The sequence below is a fragment of the Chiloscyllium plagiosum genome, chromosome 13 (genome assembly GCF_004010195.1).
Source record: "Chiloscyllium plagiosum isolate BGI_BamShark_2017 chromosome 13, ASM401019v2, whole genome shotgun sequence".
Taxonomy (NCBI): domain Eukaryota; kingdom Metazoa; phylum Chordata; class Chondrichthyes; order Orectolobiformes; family Hemiscylliidae; genus Chiloscyllium; species Chiloscyllium plagiosum.
The window spans coordinates 20,018,180-20,040,978 of NC_057722.1; the positions used below are offsets into that span (position 1 = coordinate 20,018,180).

Consider the following 22,799-nt stretch of genomic DNA (forward strand, 5'->3'; position numbering starts at 1 on the left):
GTTTAAATAAAAAACAAAATTAAGCCAATTAATGTATTATTTTGTGATTGTTACAAGTGAAGTCTGAAGAATTATTTATTTCAATGATATTGAACCTTAAACACCTGAGAAACATCTCAAATCTAGGCAATATACTATATCCAGTTCCAACTAATAGCAATACACTCATTCATATTGATTTAACTAAAAAGGCATATTTTCATTCAGGAAAATGTCTTCACTTAGCCTATAGCTATGACTCAAGGTAAGTTAATTTGAAATGACCTCAAAAAATATTTTCTCAAATTGCTTTGAACAAAATCATTAATTCTAGTAACAAAAGATATTTTAGATAAGATTTACTTCTACATCATAAATAGGTCTGCTTGATTTACATAAGCATCACTGTAATATGCAGCTTTTTGGTCACTATTCCTTTCCTCCTTCCTGCCCATTTATGTATCAGGCCCAACAGGCTGATATTTGTAGAGCTAATATAATCCTAACTAACATGGAACAACACTGGATTGCTAAAAATTAACAGTACACCATCCTTAAAAGTTCCACAAACATTGTATACAGAACAGAGTAAATAAAAAGCCAATCCCCTTTAAAAGGAAAATAATTATTTGTATCATCATAAATCACTCACCTGTTCTTCTTCTGTAAATGGCACAAGTGCTAAAGGTGGTAGGGGCTCCTCTTGTAAAATAGGAAGAAACTCCTTATCAGTTAGATCTACAGGAATCTAAATTAGATAATAAAATTGAAGTGCTAAATAGAATGAAACAGACAGTTTTGTTTTACATGCCTGCTTTAAATAAAGGATTATAGACAAGACTGGAGCCAGTACAACTACTTGCTGCACAGTCAGATTTTAAAATGTGGAAGTTAAAACTAAACAAGTAGAAACAAAAATTATGAGCAAATTAGTATATTGACTGCAACAGTATGTCCAGCTATTCCTTCGTGCAAGACATCAAAAGGATGCCTCAACCTGAAAATAGCTACACAAAGCTGTCCATGTGCAAAATGGCCTAGCGATTTAAAATCACACTCATTTGGTCAAGAGTCAGGCCTTGAGGATCTGAACGTGGCTGAAAAACGCTGCAGACACTGACATTATAATGTCTGCTAATGTTCTTAGTTTACTGGAGGTTACTACCTTACTCAGGTATTCAAATGGTTTCTTGAAATCAGGTTGTAAGTTTGCTCGCTGAGCTGGAAAATTTGTTCTCAGATGTTTCATCACCATGCTAGGGTAACATTATCAGTGAGCTTACGTTGAAGCACTGGTGTACTGTCCCGCTTTTTATTTGTTTGTCTTGGTCTGTTGTGGTGGATAATATCACTTGTCTGTTGCAATATATATAAAATATCCTGCAGGGTATTTTATATATACTGCAACAGACCAAGATACAAAGGAAATTACCCACCAGGATACATTAGCACCAACTAGCCACCAAAAGACATGACCAACTATCACTCATATCCTTACACACAGACGAGGAACACCAGTTAGAGTGGGACAATCCATCCATCCTAGGGCAGGCTAAACAAAGACATGCACTGGAATTCCTAGAAGCCTGCCATTCAAACCAGAACTCTATCAACACACATGAATTTGGACCCCATTTACCAACCTTTCAGAAGAACCACCAAAGTGTTATCACGCACTACAACAGACCAAGATACACAAATAGAAAGCAGGACAGTATACCAGTGCTTCAACTGAAGGTCACCAATGATGTTACCTAGCACGGTGACGAAACATCTGAAAACAAATCTTCCAGCTCAGTAAGCAACCTTAAAACCTGAACCACAATCTTGACAAAGTAAAACAGCAAAGCAGCAGTGAGGGAAATGGCAATCAAAGTGACGCAGGAACATACGGAGGATACAAACTTCAGAGCACACCTGCTGATGCAGCTAGAGGTTACTAAAGTAATACACAGAAAGAATTAAAGGCAGTCTGAATGCAAACAGCATTCTTACAAGTTAAATAAATCAATGACATATTCAGCCAGAGAACGTTCAATAAGGGATGAGAAAGTTCAAGGGTATTCAACATTTAGCAAGCATTAGCAAAAGATCAAAACATTAATGAGAGAATCTTAGATCAGAAAATCATAATATACAGTCAGTTTGGGAGAAGCTAAGACACAGAACGGGATAGCAAGTGTGTAGTTGTGTGCAGGTCATTACCAACAGTAGTTGGAATGTAGGACCTAATATAAATTAGGAAATGAGGGATGCATGCTACAAGAGTAAATAATAAATATGGGGGATCTCAATAAATGTAGAATTTTATATTTATTTGAGAGTAGAAAGAGGAACGCTCTGGTATCCAAAAAAATGAAAAAAGTGATGTTAGGATGTTATTCTGCTGTGTTTCAAAATCTATTGAATTGGTTTGTTCTATTTCATTTTCATTACTTTTATACAATAAATTTTGCTTTATTGTTTAAGTTAAACACGCAGCCTTGCACACTTGTGTTCCACTGAAAGACCACTATGTTAATTTAAAACAAAATGATCCATCAAGCCAGATTTCAGGCTGGGATCTGACTTGTCAATAGCGACATGAGCTGGGATATCAAGTGCCTGTTCTTGCAGGATTTGATTTCATTGGATTTAAGGAGGATCTGTGAGATAAAGATCATGGCACAAATTTTGAAGATGGCTTTCAATATTGTCAGTTTTCTGAAAGTGCAAGATTTATAGGTGGATTGAAATATCTGGTTACAGTTAAACTAAGAACATTAGCAGACAAATTGAAGGCAAAAGTAAAGATGTAGTAAGGAGATTCTTCAAGCGATTATTCAACATTTAGAATTGGAGTAAGGGAAACATGAAATTGAGGTGTCACAGCCAAAAGTAGGTAAGACATAGCTAGAAATGAAAATCTTGAGTTGGAGAAAAAGAAATGAAAATACTTGAATTCAAAGAAAAACAAAGGAAGGAGGAATTTTAAAAACTTGAACCCCAAAGAGACAGGGCTATTAGACATGATTTGGCCAAAGGAAAACTAAGAGTAAGGAAAGAAGAAGGTGGAAGTAATTCAGAGGAGGATTCTGATTCCACTAAAACAACAAACAAGCAGGGAAGTTTCCTGGCTAACATGGGAAGTCTCAGCAATGCAAAAGGTTTCTTTGATTTAGAAAAAAAGTCGGAACCTACAAAAGAATATGACCTTGTTTTTTTGAGCCTGATCAGCTAAGTGAGCGATTTTCAAGACTTCTAAAACTTCTAAACCTTAATCTGTTTTTTTTCTGTAAATTTATAATTGGGAATAAGGTAAGGACAACTTTTTTTCTTATGTTTATACTGTGATCTGTCTCTTGATTGATTTTTTAGTAAGGATTGGTATTAAGTTATCCCAAAGTGATAGTGAGGGAAAAAAACCTCAGGCTGATACAGTAGATAGGTGCAGCAAGTCCAACCGTCAGGCAGACAAGAGCTTGGCAGAGAACGAGATAAACTGATAAATTAAACTGGATTTATTTCAACGAAAGAGATCTAACCGGGCAAGTATTGAACTCAGGGCATGGCTGGGAACATGGGACTGGGACAACGCCCATATTACAGAAATGTAACTGAGGGAGTGGACAGGTCTGGCAGCTTAATGGTTCCAAGGTTGAGTTGCTTTTTAAAAGGATAGAAAGGGAGGCAAGAAAAGAGGGGCAAGAGGCATTTTTGGTTAGGGGGAACGTTATGCTGTATTTAGGCAGGATATTCCTGGGAGATCAACCAATGAAGTTATATGGGTGGAACTTAAAAATAAGAAGGGGGTGATCACCTTGTTGGGATTGCATTATAGGTCCCCAATAATCATTGGGAAATTGTGAAGCAAATATGTAAGGGGACTTCATATATCTGTAAGGGAAAAAAAAAGTTTTAATAGTACAGGGATTTTAACTTTCCAAACATTGACTGGGACAGTGTTCAGAGCTTAAACAGGGAGGAATTTGTTAAGTGTGGATAAAAAAACTTTCTTATTCATTATGTGGATGTATCTAGAGAAGGAGCAATACTTGACGTTCTGCTGGGAAATAAAGCAAGGCAAGTGACTGAGGTGTCAATGGGGGAGCACTCTGGGGCAAGTGATCATAATTCTATTAATTTTAAAATAGTTGATAGAACTGATCAAAAAGTCAAAGTTCCAAATTGGAGCAAGGAAATGTTTGACAGTATTAGGCAGGAACTTTCAAGTTGTTTGGCATAGGCTATTTGTAAGTAAAGGGACGGTTGGGAATTGCAAGGCCTTTAAAAATGAGATCATGAGAGCTCAGGAGATAATATGTTCCTGTTAGTGTGAATGACAAGGCTGTCAGGTATACGGAATGCTGGATGACTAGAGAAATTAAGGCTCTAGTCAAGAAAAAGGAGGCAGGCATCAGGTATTGACAGCTGGGATCAAGTAAATCCCTAACAAAAGAGTATAAGAGCAGGAGGAGTATACTTGAGGGAAATCAGAAGGGCAAAAAGGGGACATGAGACAGCTTTGGAGATTCCAAAGAGATTCTACAAATACATGAAGGACAAAAGAATAACTAAGGAAAGAATGGGACCCCATAAAGATCAACAAGATCATCTATGTGTGGAAGCACAGGAGACTGGGGAGATACTAAATGAATATTTTGCATCAGTATTTAATATTGAGAAAGCACATGGAAGTTAGGGAACATTGGGGAGAAAAATAGAGATGTCTTGAAAAGAGTTCATATTACATGATAGGAGATTCTGGTGTTAAAATACAAAAGATAGATAAATCCCTGGGACCTGATCAGGTGTTCCCAGAATTTTGTGGGAAGCTAGGGAAGTGATTGCTGGGTGCCTCACTAAGATATTTGCAATATCGATAGCGATGGGTAAGGTGCTAGAAGACTTGAAATTGACTAACGTGCTTCCATTATTTAAGAAAGGCTGTAGCGAAAAGCCAGGGGAACCATTGACCGGTGAGCCTGACATCAGTGGTAGGTAAGTTGTTGGAGGGGATTCTGAGGGAAAGATTTGCATGCATTTGGAAAGGCAAGGACTGATTAGGGATTGTCAGCATGGCTTTGAGCATGGGAAGTTTTGTCTCACTTGACTGAGTATTTTTGAAGAGGTGACAAAGAAATTGACGAAGGCAGAGTGGTAGACGTTGTCTATATGGATTTCAAAGCATTTGACAAGGTTCTGCATGGTAGACTGGATAATAAGGTTAGATCACATGCGATCCGGGGGAGCTAGCCAACTGGATGCAAAATTGGCTTGAAGGTAGGAGACAGTGTGGTGGTGGTGGACTGTTGTTTGGACAGCTGGCCTGTGGCCAGTGGTGTACCGCAAGGATCAATACTGGGTCCACTGCTTTTCATAATTTTATATAAATAATCTGGACGTGAAGACAAGAGATATGGTTAGTAAGTTTGCAGATGACACCAAAATTAGTGGTGTAGTGGACAGTGAAGAAGATCTCAGAGTACAACAGGACCTTGAACAGATGGGCCAAAGAGAGGTAGATGGAATTTAATTTAGATAAATGTGAGATGCGGGCATTTTGGTAAGGCAAATCAGGACAGAACTTATACAGTTAATGACAGGGCTGAAAGAAGTGTTGCTAAACAAAGAGACCTGAGTTGCAGGCGAATAATTCCATGAAAGTGGAGTTGCAGGTGGACAGGGTAGTGACACGCTTGCCTTCACAGGTCATAATACTGAGTTTAGGAGTTGGGATGTCACGTTGTGGCTGTACAGGATATTAGCGAGATGACGTTTAGAACACTGTACAATTCTGGTCACCCTTCATCAGGAAGGATGTTGTTAAACTTGAGCGCGGAAAAGATTTACAAGGATAATGTCAGGACTGGAGCATTTGAGCTGTAGGGAGAGGCTGAACAGGCTAGGGATTTTTTCCCTTGAGCATCAGAAATTGAGGGCTGACCTTATAAAATCATGAGGGGCATGGATAGACAAGGTCCTTTTTCTAGGGTAGGGGAGCCCAAACCTAAACAGCATAAGTTTAGGGTGAGAGAGGCAAGATTTAAAAAAGGACCAGAGGGGTAATTTGTTCATGCAGAGAGTAGTGCATGTATGGAACAAGCTGCCAAGAAAGTGGTGCAGGCAGGTACAATTACAACACTTAAAACGCATTTGGATGGGTATATAGTTTACAGAGATACGAACGAAATGCTGGCAAATGGAACTAGGTCCGATTAGGATGTCTGTTCGGCACAAATGAGTTGGATCAACCAGTCTGTTTTCAAGTTGTATAACTCTATGATTCTATGACAATAAGAAACAAACCTAAATCAGACATCTGTGGAATTTGCAAGAGGACAAAGTAATGCCATGAGATCAGTGGCTTTGATCACTAAAGCGAGAGAAAAATTGAGAACGTAAGGGTAATTATGATATGGAAGAATTTCGAAATAGCAGATAGAAGAGGTATTCTACGGAAGAGGAGTGATACCAGACTCGGAACATTAACTCGATTTCATTCTCTACAGACCGGCTGAGTTTCTCCAGTATTCTGTTTCTTTAAGATTTTCAGCACTAGTAGTATTTTGTTTTTATTCAAAATATTGAGTCACACTGGAGCAAGTCAGTCACTGTTGCTGGCTGTTGACACTATTTATCTTCGAGGGGAAAATGAAGCATAAAAAGATTGAGTGTTGGCATTTGCGGAGGTTACAAACCAGTCTCACTATACAGAGCTGGATTAGGAGACAATTAGTTAACAACCAAGTCTTGTAGGAGTAATTTAGCAATTTCCGGTGGAAGGAACAAATTTTAATTTTGGGAAATAACCTGGCAGATTCAAGAACACCAGTCACACTAGGCATGTTTGAATAACTAGTAGAGGTAAAAGAAATCGAAACATGGCATGAGGAATACCTTGGATTGCTTCCTGGCTGTGTTGCAACAGGATCTCAAGTTTCAAAGAATTAGACAGGAAGAAGAGGTGGTGATGAAACAGGGATATGATTCAGAAATTCAGTTACATTTTTAAAGAATACATGTTTTGAAAATGAAACTAAAAAAGATGAAGGCAAAGAGAATGAATCTGATATGTTTAGCTCATCATCTTTACAGAAATGCACCATACCGATTTTTAACTGAAAGAGTTACACCAAATTGACTGGATGTTATTACTTGGAAGACAAAGTACTAGTGAGGAAAAGGGAGCCAATGAAAAATAGGCAGTGGTCCATCAGGTGGAAAGCCATCTTCAAATTGTAACAAAATTTGCAAGTGACTCTCAAAATTCCAATGGTAAGTCAGCCAGGCAATGGGGAAAACATTTCTATTGGCTAAGATGAGATAAAAGATATGGTCAAACTTTGCTAGATATGCCATACACGTCAGGTAATGGGGTAATCTCAAATAATTAAACCTACACCTTCAATTTGATACCAGTCTTCGAAGAACAATTTAACAGGGTCTCGAAATTGTGCATAATCTACACCTATAACCAGGAATGGAAATAGATATCTTTTAACAATGACAAATGCTTCTACAAGATGTCCTGAAGCAGTGCCTGCTAGAAAAATTAGTGTAAAGTGTCACTGGAAAAGTGCTCATTTTTTTCTAAATGAGATATGGATTACCCCAATCAGGTTAAAGATGAAATTTTACACAAATATTCAAAGAAATTACCAGTAATTTAGGAATAAAACAATTTGCATCTTCTGCCTGTCAAACACAAAATTTCAAAGGCACTGGAAAGATGGCATCAAACTTTGAAGATTATGATTAGAACTCTGTCAATAACATCCTTGGGATAAGAGAATTCCTTTGTTACCGTTTGTTATTAGGATCAGGATTCCATCCTTTTGAAGTACTTGATTGTTTATTTGATTAAAGAGAAATTGATAAATCAAAGTTGAGACTATGCTGCCAGCCTGAGCTTTGAATTTCAAAAGGGACTGACCACAGCATGCAAGTTAGCCAAAAAGCACTAGAAGGGTGCCGAACATGTAAATTGGAACAAATTAAAAGGGAATTTAAACTTTTGAACAAATGTGTGTGCCAGTGGAAAAAGGGGGATTGAAGGATTTAAAAAAGCATGTTTTAAAGGGCTGTGCATTCACTGAGCAAGAGTTGTGCATGGAGTGAAGGAGAAAGAGATAGCGACTTGATCAGCATCTAAAAGTTGGAATTTTTTGGGATGGGAAGAATGGGGAAGGGCAAAGAGCAAAACAAGCTGCACAGTGGTTAGCACTGCTGCCTCACAGCGCCAAGGATCCGGGTTCGATTCCAGCCTTAAGTGACTGTTTGTGCGTGAAGTGTGCACAGTCTCTCAATCTCTACATGGGTTTCTGAGTGGCCGGTTTCCACCTACAGTCCAAAGATGTGCAGGTTAGGTGGATTGGCCATGCTAAATTGTCCCATAGCGTCCAGGGGTGAGAGGCTAGGTGGATCAGCCGTGGTAAATGTGGGTTTATACAGACAGGATTGGGGGATAGATCTGGGTGGAATGCTCCTCTGAGGGACAGTGCAGACTCGATGGATCTTATCAAATTAAAAACTATGTAAATTAAGCAGTCAGCACGCAAGATGGAAGAAAGAAGCAACAAGTGTGTCATGTTAAAAAGATGATGGGATCGATACGCAGGAGAAAATACATTTACAATAATCAAAGGCATTGAAAGCAAAATAAAAATCAGAATAATTGAAGAATCAAAAATTGAAAGTTAAAATATTGACCCTTTTCAGCAATCAGATGGGATAACTCAGACATATTTAGAAGTTTATATAGCTTATATCTTCCAGATAATGTTCAATGTGACTTACAAAGACGAGAATCAAAATTGGCTTATATGCACTGGCCAAAAATAATTTTTTTTTTTGACTATTCATGATGTTGATATAGCAAATGCTTTATCTATAAAGCAATATCCTTAAACTCAATCCAGAAAACTGAACTCAAGAATGGAAGGACATCAAGACCATGACATTATTAAATCTAGTGCTCATAGCTAGAGTTCACTTACTGCGATGGTGACAAAACCACAACAATTCTTTTTTACCTATCAAAGGCAACATGGTAACAAAAGCAGACAAATATCCTATTTCAAGACTGGAGGATAGAAGTAAACAGACTGAACACATGGTTCATAACCAAAATCTAAATGGATATTGGCAAGTTCCATTGACTGATACAGCCAAAAAGAAAACTGGCTTTGATAATACCGGATGGAAATTACCAATAGAAGATCGTGCTGTTTGGAATGAAAAAATACAGTTCGAACTATTATTAATAGTTAATAAGTTAATGTAACTGTGTATTTTACATAAATGATTTGGTTTGCTTTCAGTCAAGTGTGCAAAGAACATTTACACTATCTGACTGAACTGTTCGATCAGCTACAAAAAGTCAATTAGTTATAAATCCAGATGAGTGAACTTGTCAAAGCAAAAGTGACAATTCGGCCAACTGTGGGATAAGGACAAGCAGCATATCATGAAGTGAAAGCAAGCACTATTTTGGATTATTTTCATTTCATTTCATCTTCTGTATTTTTTGATGGAGACTGAAATGGAAAATGGAATGTTTTAAAAGGGATTGAGAAAGGACTGACTGAATTTTTAAAAATAAGATATCGAAACTCATTGTGTCGGGTGCTTATACTGCTCCTTTACTCACAAAATAGCTGAAGCTGATTGTAGACAGCCCAACACCAGAAAGTGCATGCAGTGCAGGATATGGCAGTCAACAAACTGGCAACTGGCTTGTGCAATTTGAACAGTTTACAACAAATTTACATTTCTTTCAGAAAGGAATCACCAGCCAGAAAAGTGATCCAATCATGACCAACGTAAAAGTGAGCTGAAAATGTGTTGCTGGAAAAGCGCAGGTCAGGCAGCATCCAAGGAGCAGGAGAATCGACGTTTCGGGCATGAGCCCTTCTTCAGGAACACATTCCTGAAGAAGAGTTCATGCCCAAAACGTTGATTCTCCTGCTCCTTGGATGCTGCCTGACCTGCTGCGCTTTTCCAGCAACACATTTTCAGCTCTGATCTCCAACATCTGCAGTCCTCACTTTCTCCTAACGTAAAAGTGAACATTGTATTAGAACAAAGAGGCTCAGAATATTGCCAAAATGGTACTAAGCTGGCAGCTTGGGAACATTCTTAAGACCATAAGAAATAGGAGTGGAAGTAAGGCCAATCGGCCCATCGAGTCCACTCCGCCATTCAATCATGGCTGATTGGCCTTTCAACGCCACTTACCCACACTCTCCCCGTATCCCTTAATTCCTTGCGAGATTAAGAATTTATCAATCTCTGCCTTCAAGACATTTAATGTCCCAGCCTCCACTGCACTTCATGGCAGTGAATTCCACAGGCCCACCACTCTCTGGCTGAAGAAATGTCTCCTCATTTCTGTTCTTGACCCCCTCTAATTCTAAGGCTGTGCCCACAAGTCCTAGTATCCGCACCTGACAGAAACAATTTTCCAGCATCTACCCTTTCTAAGCCATGAATTATCTTGTAAGTTTCTATCAGATCTCCCCTCAACCTTCTGAACTCTAACGAATATAATCCCAGGATCCTCAGCTGTTCATCATATGTTAGGCCTACCATTCCAGGGATTATCCGTGTGAATCTCCACTGGACACGCTCCAGTGCCAGTATGTCCTTCCTGAGGTGCGAGGCCCAAAGCGGGACACAGTATTCTAAATGGGGCCTAACTAGAGCTTTATAAAATCTCAGTAGCACCTCACTGCTTTTATATTCCAATCCTCATGAAATAAATGACAACATTACATTTGTTTTCTTAATCAAGGACTCAACCTGCAAGTCAACCTTTAGAGAATCCTGCACTAGCACTCCCAGATCCCTTTGTACTTTGGCTTTATGAATTTTCTTACCGTTTATAAAATAGTCCATGCCTGTGTTCTTTTGTCCAAAGTGCAAGACCTCGCATTTGCTCACATTGAAATTCATCAGCCATTTTTTGGACCACTCTCCTAAACTATCTAAATCTTTCTGTAGCCTCCCCACTTCCTCAGTACTACCTGCATGTCCACCTAACTTTGTATCATTGGCGAACTTCGCCATAATGCCCCCAGTCTTTTCATCCAGATCATTTATATATAAAGTAAACAGCTGCGGCCCCAACACTGAACCCTGCGGGACACCACTTGTCACCAGCTGCCATTCCAAAAAAGAACCTTTTATCCCAGCTCTCTGCCTTGTCAGACAGCCAATCCTCAAACCATGCCAGTAGCCCACGTCGAACACGATGGGCCCTCCCCTTACTCAGCAGCCTCCCGTGAGGCACCTTATCAAAGGCCTTTTGGAAGTCTAGGTAGATAACATCCACTGGGTTTCCGTGGTCTAACCTACTTGTTACCTCTTCAATGAATTCTAACAGGCTTGTCAGGCACGATCTCCCCTTACTAAGTCCATGCTGACTTGTTCTAATCCGACCCTGCACTTCCAAGAATTTAGAAGTCTCATTCTTAACTATGTATTCTAGAATTTTACCGACAACTGAGGTTAGGCTAACCTGTCTATAATTTTCCATTTTTTGTCTTGATCCTTTCTTGAACAAGGGGTTTACAACAGCAATTTCCAATCATCTGGGACTTTCCCTGACTCCAGTGATTTTTGAAAGATTACAACCAACGCCTCCACTATTTCTTCAGCCACCTCCCTCAGAACTCTAGAATGTAGCCAATCCGGGCCAGGAGATTTATTAGTTTTTAGATCTTTTAGATTATCAAGTACTTTCTCCTTTGTAATGGTCACCATACTCAACTTTGCCCCTGACTCTCCTTAATTGTTGGGAATATTACTCATGTCTTCCACTGTGAAGACTGACATACAGTACTTATTAAGTTCTTTATTTATTTCCTTATCTCCCAGCACTAGCCTTTCAGCATCAATTTGGAGCGGCCCAATCTCTACTTTTGCCTCTCTTTTGTTTCTTATGTATTGAAAGAAACTTTTACTATCATTACTAACAGTCAGAGATGACCAAGAAACTTAAGCAAATAAACCATAATTTAAAGTAGCAACAAACATAATAAAGAGACAATAAAAACTTAGATGTATGAAAAGAAGAGAAGATTAGCAAGACAATTTTGGGCACACTGCAGGCAGAAAACAAGACAACAATTTATAATGGGACATAAGGCACAGAAGCTAGACAAACACCTTAAGCTTGCATTCACAAAGGTTAAAAAATCCTCCCAGGAATTCCAGAAAATTTTGGGACTGGTCAGAATAAGGGACTAAATAAAAAAAGTTTGAGATTTTACTGGGAGGGAAATGAGGAGGATTTCTTTACTAAAATAGTTGTGAATCCATGGAATTTGCTACCTCGGAGGACTGTAGAAGATCATGTTGAAGATAGAAATCAGTAGCTTTCTAGATTCCAGTGACAAAGGACATGGAGGTAGCATGGAAAAATAGCATTGAAATACAAAATCAGTCACGATCTAAGTAAATCATGGGGGCGGTTTGATGCTCTTATTTCTTATTTTGCTGTAGATTTTAAAATTTATGTCTTAAATTTAGCAGTCATTTAGTATACAATTCTACATTTGCTGATTATTTGTAGTCTTTTCAAACACAAATGTTAAAAAACTAAGCATGTCGATGCTTCCTACTATTAGCTAACTATTAGCATGGGAAGAATGCAACCAGTGAACGTTCGTTGTTCATTAATTTAACCAAGCCATCAGATCAAATTGAGTTGAGGGAAGAGGAAGACTTCAGGGTGCAACACTGATTTAGACAATGGGACATTGACTACTAGAAACAAATTATCAGTCCACTTGCAGGACAAACCTGATCTACTATTGTTAACCAAGTATTTTAATTTACGAGAATGTAGGGCTGCTTTCCATCAGAGGCATACAACTGGTGATGATTTAACCAGACAGTCACTACACCTCAGGCAAGGGGACAGGTTGAGAAGGAGCATTCTTCATAGTTATTTACATCCAATACATATACTCAAATGCCATGTTTTCCCAAAGCCAAAAGATAAGTTTTACATTCCAAAATAAGGATCCCTTCCTAAGAATATGTGCTCAATATGTGCCATGGAAGAATTTGAGACTAAATATTTAAGAGACAGTCCAGAAATTAAATCACAAAAAGAAATAAGAATGTTTCCAACCAATTCCATCAGTTATATCAATTTTTAACATTCACCATTCAATTTACTAGATCTTGCCAAGATATACCTTGAGATCCTTTACATAAAGTGCTAGCATTTCTTCTCGTCCATAACGGTAATCTGCTAATTTATACTTTGGCAATGCTGGTGAGAGGGGTGGGGAGGTAATACTCCCACCACTTGACAATGCACGAAGCCTGCAAGAAAAAAAAGAACATACTTAAAACACTCTTTAGCTTCTTCGATTTGTCATAATCTAAAATTGTAACAATCTCAACAAGCAACAGTAAATGCATTATGCCACAAGCAAAGAAACCAGCCCACTTATGTTTAGTTACAATTGAGGGCCAATACAGCAGCCCAAAAACAAGCAATAATTCAAGGTTCACAATCTGTTGTTTCTCCTTTCAAAAGTATCACTATCTGAAAATATCCTGTTATCCATCAGTATTATACGCTGGTTGTGACAAATGAGGATGTGTCCTATTTCAAATGACCTTCATTCCAATAATACAAGATCAACGCCATCAGGACAAACCAGCCTGTGATTGACAGCTCATCCACTACCAGATTGTACCATTTACAAGATGAACTGCAATAACTCTCCAAGGCTCTTTCAATAGCATCTACCATACCCAACAGCAGCAGATACACAAGAACAGGAGAAATTGCAATTTTCTGCCTAAGCCACACACCATCCTAATTTGGAAATGTATTGCTCTTCCCTCACTGGTGCTGGGTTAAATCCTGGAACTTCTTTCCTCTCATCAGTGTGGGTGCACCTACAATAAGTCAAGGCCCTCTGCCAACAACTCAAGGGCACCTTAGGATGAGCGACAAATGCTAGCTTTACCAGTAATGCTCATTCCTGCCCATTCAAGGTTATCTCTTGCATTAACACTACAAACAGATTAATCAAACTGTCCACTATAACTTGGTAAGCAGGTGTAATGTTGAAGTAGTCTCTAGCATTACTAGGAGAAAGTGAGGTCTGCAGATGCTGGAGATCAGAGATGGAAATGTGTTGCCGGAAAAGCGCAGCAGGCCAAGCAGCATCTAGGGAACAGGAGAATCGACGTTTCGGGCATTAGCCATTCCTGAAGAAGGGCTAATGCCCGAAACGTCGATTCTCCTGTTCCCTAGATGCTGCCTGGCCTGCTGCGCTTTTCCGGCAACACATTTCCATCTCTAGCATTACTAAGTCATTTTATTTTCGTGACTGAAGAAAAAGCAAGCACAACATGAAAAGGCATAGAACCCTCACTAAATTGGAGTTAAAGATGTTAAACAGTACTGCTCTTTCTTGTAAAATTTACAAAGTTGCATGTTCTGACAGCTCCAAAATGATAGAAACTCTAACTTGATTTGACTCCAGCCTTTGATCAATTGAAAGCCAGTCGGAATGTTCTCTGCAGATTATGTAATCCTAAAATATGAAATTCTCAACTTCTATCAACATCATCAGTCTGAATAAATACATGTTACATTTTGAATACACATTTTCTCAGCACAGAATGATCAAGAGTTGGAATACAAAATGCAATTCTTCCTTTAAAATGAGACTACCATTCACTGTTAACAGTCATGTTTTCAGAATAATTTAAACAAAAACAAAAGATAGCTGATGACAATATATGGAAACATTCCTCACCATTCAGGCCCAAAGTTAAGGGTTTGCGTTTCTGCTGCCATTTTCTTTTCTCCGTCAATTCACTACTGAAATAAAAAACAATTTAAAAATTAGTTACAATTAACTTGTTAAAAGGAATCCTTTTGTAGCTTAGCTAATAGTACCCTTACATCTTAATCAGAAGACTGCACAAAGTGCCGCAAAACTGGTATTGCCTCATTGTCTACACACTGCAGTACTGAGGCAGTAGTTTTTAGAGGCATTGAGCTTGTGTTGAAATGCTAAATCTTTTAGCTTGCACTGTAGTTCAGGTATATAAATTTGTAACAATTGTAAAGGGCAGAAAAAATTTGCCAACTATCCTAGCTCACATGCCTTCTAATAAGTTTAAATGGGTTCTGTGATTCTGAAGTGAGGGATTGATAAATTTTATTACAAAGATGATTTTAAGAAATGGAATGACCTAACAGAAAGAGCAATGGAGGAATCCATAACCACTTCTGAGATCAGCTGATATACATCTGAAGATAATAAATTTAGGGTAGGGAGAATGACATTTTGTGGCTATACACCAAATGTGATCATTCTAAACAGTTAACTATTATGGATTTTAGTTTTCACAAAATGATCAGAGTATTTCCCCCAAGAAAGATCACTACTTCAGAAGTAATTCAGTGGATGACGATATAGATATATCTTTTTAGATTTGAAAAAGTGAGCTTGCTCTGAACTTTTACAAGATGATATCCGAGACAAGATCATGGCTGATCTTTTGCTTCAAAAATAATTTTCCCACATTACTTCCATAGCCATAATATCTTTAACATCAACAAATCTATCAATTTCAGAGTTGAATATACTCAATAACAATCGGCATTGCCTTACAGGGTAGAGAAATTCAATGATTCATCATCCCTAGAAAAATTCCTCACTTCATCCAAAAATGGCCTCCTCTTATTCTGAGATTGAGACTCCAATGCTAGATCTCATTCTTACTTCCTGATGATGCTTCCATGATGTCATCTTTTATTATTTTAAACTCTACAGAATATAACCGTGTGTCAGGCTTTACTCATTAGGAAAGTTCAGCCATGCCAGGAATCATTCTGGTGAACTCCCTCTAACTAAAAAAGGTTATCTTTTTTATGTAATTAGACTAAAACTGCACAGTTTTGCCAAAGCTCCATGAAACTGTAACAGAGTTACAATCCGGGTTCAATTCCTGCCTCAGGCGGCTGACCGTGTGGAGTTTGCACATTCTCCCCATGTCTGCGTGGGTTTCCTCCGGGTGCTCCGGTTTCCTCCCACAGTCCAAAAATGTGCAGATTAGGTGAATTGGCCACGCTGAATTGCCTGTAGTGTTAGGTGCAGGGGTAAATGTAGGGGAATGGGTCTGGGTGGGTGCGCTTCGGAGGGTTGGTGTGGACTTGTTGGGCCGAAGGGCCTGTTTCCACACTAAGTAATCTAATCTAATCTAAAGTTTATTTCCTCCAGCACTCAAATTCTCTTGCAATAAAGCATGTCATTTGCCTTCCTAACTAGTTGTTGCATTTACCTATTACCTGTGTGACTGATGGACAAGCATATTCCAGGTTCCTTTTCAGAGAATCACTGCAGTTTGGAAACAGGCCATTCGGCCAAAGACCACAGTGACTCACTGAAGAGCACCCCACCCAGGCCCAACCCCCTTACCTTATCCCCATGGCTGACCCAGCTAAACTACACATCCCTGGCCACTATGAACAATTTATCATGGTTAATCCGCCTAACCTGCACACCTTTGGACTGTGCGCGGTAACACATGCAGACACAGGGAGAACATGCCAACTCCGCACAGACAGTTGCCCGAGGCAGGAATTGAATCCAGGTCCCTGGTGCTGAGAGGCACTCTCACATTACAACAGCGTTTTACTACTAGATAACCTGCCATATCTCCATCTTGTATTCTAACTGCTATATTCTGTCCACTCATTAGCTTGTATGAATCATTTTAAAGCCTCTTGTAGCTTCTTCACAACTCTCAGACCCACCTAATTTTGTGCCATCTGAAAACCTGGAAATATTCCATTTGGTCTCGAAATCTGAACATTAATAATTGATAAATATATTGAATAGCTAGTGGTTTAGCTGTGATCCACGTGGTACCGAGTTACAGCCTTCTAACTTAAGAACAACCATTTGTTCCTATACTTGATTTTCTATCCCTGGATAATTCTCAGTTCACTTCCACCAAGTGTGGTGGTATTTGATCCATATCCTGAGTGCATTAGCGATATTACCATCATTTCCCCCTGAATTAAACAATTATACAACAGCCACCAGTTTAAAAAAAACTGCTTACCTAAAATAAAATCAATTTTTTAAATGCAAATGTTGATAGTCATACAGTAATTATTTTCAAGCGGAGAGCTTAATATGTATTAGGCGTCCAAATAAAAAAAGTGTTCTGTGCATGGCAAAGAGACTGAGAGGGCAGGGTGAGGGAAAGGTACAAAGAAAGAGAAAGAGATGCTAAGCATCAAGTTTCCAGCATAATTCTTAGCACAATCTGGATTATTTGACAGATAATTTCCAATAATTTCAACATTTCATGTTCAGAGCTGTTTGCACTTATAACGACAAGATTAAGTACATTTTATTAAACAACTGGTGACAAAATGGATGACAAAACATCAAAATTCTCAATGCAAGCACCAACAGGAGTCAAAAATAATTTCTTAGGGGCAACTAAGGAGATAGTAGTGCAGTGACAATGCCACTGATCTATTAACCCAAAGACCCAATGCTAATGCTCTGGGTGCACACAAATCCCACTCTGGCTGCTGTTGGATTTTAAATTAATCAGTCTGGCATTGAAAACTAGTCTTTGTAATGGCGACTATGACAACTGTAATTAAATCGCTATGAAAACAAATCTGTATTTAAAAAGAAGGAAACCTACTGTCGTCCTGTTTCCCTCCCCTTCAGTTGAAGCATTACGCTTAGAAACACAATATATAGTTCTACCTCCTCCATCTTTATTCCTGGCTCTGGAGGGAGACATGTTCGCATGTGCGCAGGGACATGAATTCTCAGTCTTCTCTCTCAAACAGCAGTTTCTTAATTATATACTCATTTTACAGGGAGGAACAACCAGAGAAGGTAATATACATATTGATTGGGTGACCGTTACAATCAGCGAGTGTCAATAGTAAAGATTAAGCCTTCTGCTGTTACAATGTTTTTAACCTTAACTGGCTTCACATAATGAATACTTCTCACCTTATTAAACTGATCTTACATACTCAATGCTTTCAATATTGTTAAAAAGCTCTACATAATGAATGCTTTTCCACCTTGTTAACCCATTACCCTTGCCTACAGCACCCCACTGTCAACTGCAAGTTCTTACCTGATCTGAGTCATGCTCAGCAGAACCTTTTGTTTCACAAAACTTAAAGTTTAACTCTTTCCCTAACTGCTCATACGCGATACATACTCTCATTCCCTCCTTATATCAATTCGTGATAACCACCGAGATGGCATTACCAGCTTTCTTAAGATTCTGACAACCAGTATTTAAGCAAGTTATTGATACACAAGATGCAAGATTATAACAACAAAAATTACTAGTCCATTACAGTAAATACAACTTGAAGAATCCTCTTATGTGGAAAAATATTCACTAGTAAAGTTCTTAAATTCACAGACCTTCGTGACCACCCCATCCCCTCAAAGTCGAGTGGAAATAAGCAAGTTCTCCAAAATCTCCTTCCATAAAGTCCAATCTGAAAACAAAATTCAGTCTGTCCTTGTCCACAGATAAATCTGAATTCTTGGATAAGGGAAGTTAAATGCTTCACAAAACTGACGAAACTTCGATCCTTCCAGAGATCCTTCAGACAGAGGATACCAGCGCATCAGAGTGTATAGTGCAGCAGCTGCAGTAGCAGGCTAGGTGAATGCAGCATTGTTTGCTGAGTCTGCTCCCACTCTGCTGTTTAATGAAACAAAGCCAACTGGCTGTTGTGATGTAGCTTGATCAGTGAACCTTCACATCCCTTAAATGATCGAAAGACAAGGTAAAGCTCACGTGGTTTAATGTCCTTAGGAAGGCCACTGACAAAAAGCGTACCGACCTCCTCTTCATTGTTATTAGCTTCTCCATTTTTCATGCTCATGACTGGGGAGCTGATTGAATCAGGTTGTGGAGGGGTGGGCCGTGGTCCGAAAGGCATGCTTTACCTGTGAATGGAGAAACTCAAGACGATGTTAGCTGCTGAAAGTATCTCTGCATTTCCTCTCTCATTCCTTCCTTGCCAAGATGGTTATCGGTATGAACACACACATTTAACGACAATAAATTGTGTCTGCCTATTCCAACATTGTTTAAATTCTTGAAGTCTGTTACTCCGTTCACTATTTATGACATTATCCAAGTTTTATACAATCCATAAACTTTTAAACTGTACTACCTAACAATTCAGTCATTTATAAACAAATAGTGGCCATAAAATCAAACCATTCAGGTTATTCAAAAATTATTTTCTTTTAACAAATTGATACTTGGCTAATGTAAAAGCTGTCAGGAAAAGTATTTCAAAAGTCTAGAACAGCAAAACAACAAAATGTTTCCTGTGCTTTAGCAACTGAAGAAGCAGTTTTTAGTTCAAATTTAAATCTCAAATATTCGTGGGAAACAAATGCTGAATATTTTAAAATATATTCTCCAAATAAAAGTGGGAATTACAGTGGCAACTTTGGTAAAAATCAACACATTCTTTAAATTTGCAATATGAAGAGGGCCAATGAAATCTTAACAATAAATAATAGAACTGAAACAGCACAGCCTCAAGTTCTAATTTTCTCTAGAAAATCTTAACAAAACATCAAACTAAAAATGCACTACTCTTTTTGTGAGCACGCTGCATTAAAAAAGATATTTTAATACAATACTCATCTGGCTAAAACATGACCACTGACCCAACTGTTGTTTTGAAACTGGCATTGTAGAATTTGAAAAAAATCAGGGGCTCAAGGCACTCAATTTGTTTTAAGGTTACAAGTTTGTTAATTTTAAAAAGGACACAATGTTGTACAATTTCAATATAAAACGAAATCTGCCCCATTACATAGCCCACAAAACACACTGAATTGAGAACGTGATTCAAACAAGGCATTACAAGACAACGGAACGAGGACATGCCGCAACCCAAAGGACTAGCCACACTACCATACATCAGGAGCATTTCAGAACTGACAGCCAGACTACTGCGACCACAGACGACAAGCAACATGAATTCGACTGGGACAACACTACCATTATAGGACAAGCCAAACAAAGAACAGCCAGGGAATTCCTAGAAGCATGGCACTCATCCACAAACTCCACCAACAAACACATCGACCTGGACCCAATATACCGGCCACTACAGCAGACAGCTGAAACTGACAACCCGGAAGTGGCAGGGACAGGCCACTATAAATGCCGGAGGAAACACCACAGAAGCGCTTCACAGGAGGCTCCCAAGCACTGAAGATGTCACCTAGACAGGGGACGAAACGTTTGCAACAAAAATTTCCAGCTCGGCGAACAGAACCACAACAGGCATTTCAGTTATTTAAAACCAGTATTCTAACAAATCAAAATTCTTAACCATCAAGTAGAATTAAGGAGAATCCAAACGGTTTTAACAAATATAAAGGGCAAAAGGGTAACTAGGGAGAGAAAAGAGCCCCTCAAAGATCAGTAAGGCGGCCTTTATGTGAAGCCACAGAAAATGGAGGATAGACTAAATGAATATTTTGCATCAGTATTTACTGTGGAAAAGGATATGGAAGATATAGACTGTAGGGAAATAGATGGTGACATCTTGCAAAATGTCCAGATTATAGAGGAGGAAGTGCTGGATGTCTTGAACGCATAAAGGTGGATAAATCCCCAGGACCTGATCAGGTGTACCCGAGAACTCTGTGGGAAGCTAGAAAAGTGATTGCTGGGCCTATTGCTAGATTTTTGTATCATCAATAGTCACAGATGAGGTGCCGGAAGACTGGAGGTTGGCAAACGTGGTGCCACTGTGTAATATGGGCGGTAAAGACAAGCCAGGGAACTATAGACCGGTGAACCTGACCTCAGTGGTGGGCAAGTTGTTGGAGGGAATCCTGAGGGACAGGATGTACATGTATTTGGAAAGGCAAGGACTGATTAGGGATAGTCAACATGGCTTTGTGTGTGGGAAATCACGTCTCACAAACTTGATTGAGTTTTTTGAAGAAGTAACAAAGATTGATGAGGGCAGAGCAGTAGATGTGATCTACATGGACTTCAGCAAGGCGTTCGACATGGTTCCCCATGAGAGACTGATTAGCAAGGTTAGATCTCATGGAATACAGGAAGTAGCAGCCATATGGATACAGAACTGGCTCAATGGTAGAAGACAGAGGGTGGTGGTGGTGGAAGGTTGTTTTTCAGACTGAAAGCCTGTGACCCTGTGCTGGGACCACTACTTTTTGTCATTTACATAAATGATTTGGATGCGAGCATAATAGTTACAGTTAGTAAGTTTGCAGATGACACCAAATTTAGAGGTGTAGTGGACAGCGAAGAGGGTTACCTCAGATTACAACAGGACCTGCACCAGATGGGCCAATGGGCTGAGAAGTGGCAGATGGAGTTTAATTCAGATAAATGCGAGGTGCTGCATTTTGGGAAAGCAAATCTTAGCAGGACTTAATACACTTAATGGTAAGGTCCTAGGGAATGTTGCTAAACAAAGAGGACCTTGGAGTGCAGGTTCAATGCTCCTTGAAAATAGAGTCGCAAGTAGATAGGATAGTGAAGGCGGCGTTTGGTATGCTTTCCTTTACTGGTCAGCGCATTGAGTATAGGGGTTGGGAGGTCATGTTGCAGCTGTACAGGACCATTGGTTAGGCCACTTTTGGAATATTGCATGCTATTCTGGTCTCCCTCTTATCTGAAGGCTGTTGTGAAACTTGAAATGGTTCAGAAAAGATTTACAATGATGTTGCCAGGTTGGAGGATTTGACCTACAGGGTAGGGCTGATCAGTTTGGGGCAGTTTTCCCTAGAGCGGCGAAGGCAGTGAGGTGGTCCCAGAGGTTTATAAAATCAGAGGGCCATGGATAGGGTAAATAGACAAAGTGTTTTCCCTGGTGTGTGAGAGTCTAGAACTAGAGGGCATTGATTTAGGGTGAGGGGTAAATATATAAAAGGGACCTAAAGGACAGCTTTTTCACACAGACAATGGTGGGTGTATGGAATGAGCTGCCAGAGGAAGTGGAGGTGGCTGGTACAATTGCAACAGTTAAAAGGCATCTGGATGGTTATATGAATAGGAAGGCTTCAGAGGGACATGGACCAAGTGCTGACAAATGGGACTAGATTAGGTAGGGATATCTAGTTAGCATGGACAAGTTGAACTGAGGGGTCTGTTTCCATGCTGTACATCTCTATGACTGACTAGATGTAGCTTCTAGCACACACAGACACACACACACAGACACACACACACAGACACACACACAAAGGCATCACACTCAAGCCCAAGTTACAAACTTAAATTGGTTTCCACTATAATTCTTAGCACAGTCTGGAATATTTAGGATTTCTATTAGCAAAATTGCATCTAACAATGGATGAACTGTTGGTGTGTGCAAGCATGGGCATGCCACCTGCTTCAAATAGTCAAATGAAAATGATTATGGCCATTCAGCCATTGGAACATACACTCTCTTTGTCATCACATTGGCCCTGAAACGCACATCACTTTACTCATTTACATGGTCAAAGCACCTTTTGGCTGACAGCATTATTATTCGGGAAAATCGCTTCTACGTTTACTCCAAAGCAGGAGAATGATATAGCTTGATTCACCCATTGTTTAAATTTGAGATCCTTTCCCCTTCCAAGTAATGCGAGGTAGATTAGGCACCGCTTAAGACCAAACTGATAGAAGTTGATTAAGAGAGCCAACATTTAAGATATACAGCAAAGTTTGATATGCCAGATCTCAACATCAAGCTTACATGGTAGCTGGGACCCACATTGAGACAAAAGTGCCATGATGTT

The 22,799-nt window shown here is 39.2% G+C and overlaps 1 protein-coding gene across 1 annotated transcript in view; it reads right to left on the bottom strand.

Moving 5' to 3' along the window:
* The window catches only part of gigyf2 (GRB10 interacting GYF protein 2), a 173,146-nt gene that overhangs the window by 128,002 nt on the left and 22,345 nt on the right, over nucleotides 1-22,799 (bottom strand). Inside the window, exons 2-4 of the mRNA XM_043702938.1 lie at nucleotides 14,751-14,815; nucleotides 13,167-13,296; nucleotides 632-727 (exon numbers count right to left, since the gene is read on the bottom strand). Coding sequence (XP_043558873.1) covers nucleotides 632-727; nucleotides 13,167-13,296; nucleotides 14,751-14,791 — 267 coding nt within the window. The 5' untranslated portion in view covers nucleotides 14,792-14,815. The remainder of the gene's footprint in view (nucleotides 1-631; nucleotides 728-13,166; nucleotides 13,297-14,750; nucleotides 14,816-22,799) is intronic.